The 4,760-nt window shown below is 35.4% G+C and overlaps 1 protein-coding gene across 1 annotated transcript in view; it reads right to left on the bottom strand.

Annotated features, from left to right (window-relative positions):
* Positions 1-213: 213 nt before the first annotated feature.
* The window catches only part of necab3 (N-terminal EF-hand calcium binding protein 3), a 38,975-nt gene continuing 34,428 nt past the window's right edge, over positions 214-4,760 (bottom strand). The window contains 4 exon segments of the mRNA XM_042726672.1: positions 214-663; positions 839-930; positions 3,401-3,478; positions 4,475-4,587. Of these exon segments, the coding sequence (XP_042582606.1) occupies positions 635-663; positions 839-930; positions 3,401-3,478; positions 4,475-4,587 (312 nt within the window). The 3' untranslated portion in view covers positions 214-634.

Raw genomic sequence — 4,760 nt, 5'->3', positions numbered from 1 at the left:
AAGATTTATCACAAAATTGTCCATCAGACAAATTAAAAATAATTCTTAAATACTTTAAAAATAATAAAAAATAAACATTAGCATCAAAAAATTATAAATTCTGTGAAATTAAGTGTTAATGATTATTATTTAAATAAAATAAATTTTATTTGAATAAATTTTTAAATAACTCAATTACTAAAAAATAACAATAAATTATTTAGAATACTTTTAAAACATTTATATGGATTTCTTTACATTTTCTCTGAGTTCAAAATTTAAACAACTCCAGAATTAAATATAATAAAATAATGAAATTATTTAAAACACTTTAATCGCATCTATATGAATTTCTTTAAATGTTCTCTGAATTTAAACATTTCTGCTGCCTGTTTGCAAATTCGATTCAAATTCAGAAAACTGAACAGGAATGTAAAAGCATCTGAATTCAGTTCTGAATGATGCACAACCCTGTGTAACGTGTTTTGTTTGCAGTAAACTATCGGAAATCAGTCGTTACTCTATAAAATGCAACACAAAATCGGAGTGTGTGTCACACGTACAGATGATTCATCTGATTTTTTTAGGTTTAATAATTCAAAGACACACTGGGTGATGTTTCAGATCGGGGTTCAGCTGTGTTTTGTTGCTGCTGTTAGTTGTTGGTCATGATCCACCAGGACGCTGTGAGAAACAAACAGGTAGATATTAGACAGATGAAGCATCATAACTCCTCACTAAAGATCACCAGCCAGTGCTTTTCAGCTCTGGGGTTCATGTTTAATTCCTTGTGCCTATAGGCTGAGACAGATGCATTCAGCTTTAAACAACCAAACTAATAAATGACGCCCGCTCTTACCTGGCATGAGCATCGTGGAGACGATCTCTGGATCCTCCAGCATGTCTATGATGCAGCGCTGGAACATCTTACTGGCGTCAGACTGCAAATAACTGCAGAGAGAGACAACAGACGTCAGAAGAAACAATCCAGCTCACATTATGGGATGAGATATATAATCAGCAACATCCTCCAGATGAAAACAGCCAGCTCTTACAGCACTCGAGAGACTTAGTTGAGTTCTGAGTTACACCTAGTTCACCCAGAAAGGAAAATGTGACAGATTTGTTTGTTTCTTCATCAGATTTGGAGAAATGCAGCATTGCATCAGTGTCTCAGCAATGGATGCTCTGCAGTGAATGGGTGCCGTCAGAATGAGAGTCCAAACAGCTGATTAAAACATCACAATAATCCAGAAGTAATCCAAACCACTCCAGTCCATCAGTAAACATCTTGTGAAGAGAAAAGCTGCGAGTTTGCAAGAAACAAATCCATCATTAAGAACCAGAAGCAATTAACCAAAATCAAAAAAAAAAACTAAAAAAAATGATTCAGACAAGATTAGTTTTTAAGCATTATTATGGATTGGGGACTCAAATTTTAACCAGAAGCAATGGCTTGAAGTTAAAAAAAAAAACTATTGATGATTTTTTTTCAAACACATAACATTTGATGTTAACTGATGGACTGGAGTGCTGTGGATTACTTGTGGATTATTGTGATGTTTTTAATCAGCTGTTTGGACTCTAATTCTGACGGCACCCATTCACTGCAGAGGATCCATTGCTGATGAAGAAACAAACTCATCTACATCTTGGATGACCTGAGTGTAAGCACTTTTTCAGCAAATCTTAATTTTTGGGTGAACTACTCCTTACTGTTAAGCACCATCTAATATGACACTGAAGACTGGAGTAAAATTACTGTGTTTTTGATCAAATAAATGTAGCCTCGATAAGCAATAAGATACTTATTTCAAAAACGTGTAAAAAATCCTACCAATCGAGGACTTTTAAGGATGTTTTTACTTCTTTATAAGGGAAACACAACATCACACACTCCCTCCACAGGAGATAATTACACTGCAAGTTATAATTTACATTTTTATTTCTGAAATTACTTCTTATATTAGATCTTTGAAGACAATGAGCAGATGAGACCCACACATGAGCTGTATGTGAAGCGTCACAAATGAGATTAAGTAACACAAGATGAAGATGTCACGTGGAAATCATCTAGACAAGTGTGTGGTTTAGAAATGTGTGCTCTTAGACGAGCCATCTGCTAATTAGAAATGAGTCTCGTTAGACCCTCAACTAAAACTAACACATAAAACATAATTCAAATGGTTGGAATTTTTTCAGTTAATTTCACACACACACACACACACACACACCATTATCATTCAAATGACACACACACACACACACACACATCATAATGAAGACATACATTATCATTCAAATGGTTGGAATTTTTTCAGTTAATTTTTTTTTAAAATAATCATCTTATGATCAACAATACAGAAAAAAACAAAAAAAACAAAAAAAAACATACACCAACATTTAAAAAAAACTTTTACATTTTTTAATAAATTATAAACTTTAAAATATATCTGTGAATTTCATCTATATTTTGATCAAAGCTGTATTTTCAGCATCATTACTCCAGTCTTCAGTGTCACATGATCTTCAGAAATCATTCTAATATGATGATTTATTGCTCAAGAAACATTTCTGATTATTATCAATGTTGAAAACAATTGTGCTGCACAATATTTTTGTGGAAACCGTGATAAATTAATTTTTTCAGGATTCACAGATGAACAGAAAGTTCAAAATTTGAAATATAAATCTTTACTGTCACTTTTGACCAATGTAATGCATCCTTGATGAATAAAAGCAGTAATTTCTTTCATTTAATTTTACTTCTGACCCAACCTTTTGAACATAGACACCATCTCGAGGAATCACATTTTACCAGATATTTTGAAATTTAAGCGCTTCATGAAAACATCCCGAGACTGTAAGAGCTCAAAACTTCTTCTCCAGTCCAAAAAGTACATTTATTGCATCTAAACTACAAACGACGCTGAACTTCCGCAGCTTTCTGACATCTCAAATATCAAAAACAAACAAAAACCAAACACAATCAAAAATCATAAAACATCAAAACCCAAACCCAAACACTCCTTATTTATTTGGAGATTTCTCCTTTACTCAAGATAATCAGTTTTCAGTGAGTAAGTGTAGTGGACAGAAGAGAATCGTGTCCATCCATGTACCCAGACAGATGTAGGACCCAGCAGGAGCTTCTGCCTTTGAAGGACTGCAGCAGGAGGCTGAGCGAACCCTCAGACGAGACCGTGCTTGTCTTGTGTTCGTAAAAATAGACTCGATTAGGGTTTGATTTCTAAAGACCCTTGAACCGACTCTCCAAATCATTATGGTGCTACACACACACACACACACACACACACACACACACTCTCTCTCTCTCTCTCTCTCTCTCTCTCTCTCTCTCTCTCTCTCACACACACACACACACACACACACACACACACACACACACACACACACACACCTCATCCAGGAAATACGGTCCTGCCAGAACTCATAGATGATGTAGCAGCTCTTCTGGGGAAGCTTCTGGATGGAAACACTGAGCGAGAAATACAAACAGACCAAGAATCAGTGTTTGAGAGAATATTCTGGTACTAAAACTAGTCTTTATAGTCTCCAAATGTGCCTTTTGGGTTTCATCAAAGTCAGGGAGTGGGAATATTAACCCTATAAAGCCTAATATTTGATACACACGTTTCTAAAGCCTCTAACATGATGCTGTTAAACACGTGTCACACACAATCTCCTCCATGCCTTCTGTTTAGTGTAACTGTATTTTTTTTTCCGACTATGTCAGGCTTTACAGGATTAAGGTCAACGTCCATCTTCACTCATGCTTTATGTCTCAAATCTTGAGTGATTTTGATCAAGTAAAGGTCAGAATAACTGCAGTAATATCTCCAGATGAACTCTTACTGGACTGAAGGCAGCTCAGTTTACTTGATTCTCCATCAATCATGTTTTTAGAGTCTCAAATCTGATCATCAGGATCTTTTTAGGAGCGTTTGTTTCCAGAAGCTTTACTTTCACTGTTCCTCAGCGGAGGAATGATCTTCACAAGCCTCCAGAACATCTCACATCTTCTGAGGAGCCTTTATTTCTTCATCTCTCAATCACTGCATTATATGTTTGGATCATTGCAATCTCATCAAACTAAGACATATTATTGGAGACACAGAGTGGCTGCTGATATTTATATAGTATCTGCTGCACTGTTATAAAGATCTCACTAATTTACATTACAAGCATTAAAATGTCTTACTTTTTTGTCCATGCAAATATCAGCATAGGCACTAATTTGCATATATATATATATATGTGTGTGTGTGTGTGTGTGTGTGTGTGTGTATTACAAACTGCAAATTGCTTATTCTGAGTCTTTTTTCCCCTCCATATTTCAGGCTTTACAAAACTAAATAAATAATAAAACATTTCAAATCTTCATAATCACACAATAAATTGAAGCTCTGATTGGATTATATTATGTTTCAAATCTTCATAATGACTTAATCATTTGGGGGTGTGTTTTTCTCACTGGAGGTTGTCGTTCTGATTGGCCGTGGTGTCGGCGTAGGTCTTCAGAGCCTTCTGGAACTCCTCGAGATCATTCTCCGTCACGCTCATCTGTCTCTGCACCAGCAGAATGTTCTAGACGAGAGCATCTGTCGTTATTCATTCACTCTTGATGATGGAATGTTTTTAGAATACAATGAAAGTGCATGAGGACTGAGGCTGCATGAGTTGCATGACTTAATCATGTTTTTTCACAATTTTGTTCACTCTTTGCATTCATCCACTATTGATTTTCATTCAAAATGTTG

The sequence above is a fragment of the Cyprinus carpio genome, chromosome B6 (assembly GCF_018340385.1).
Source record: "Cyprinus carpio isolate SPL01 chromosome B6, ASM1834038v1, whole genome shotgun sequence".
In the NCBI taxonomy this organism is placed as follows: domain Eukaryota; kingdom Metazoa; phylum Chordata; class Actinopteri; order Cypriniformes; family Cyprinidae; genus Cyprinus; species Cyprinus carpio.
This window is presented reverse-complemented; position numbering and strand designations above follow the sequence as displayed.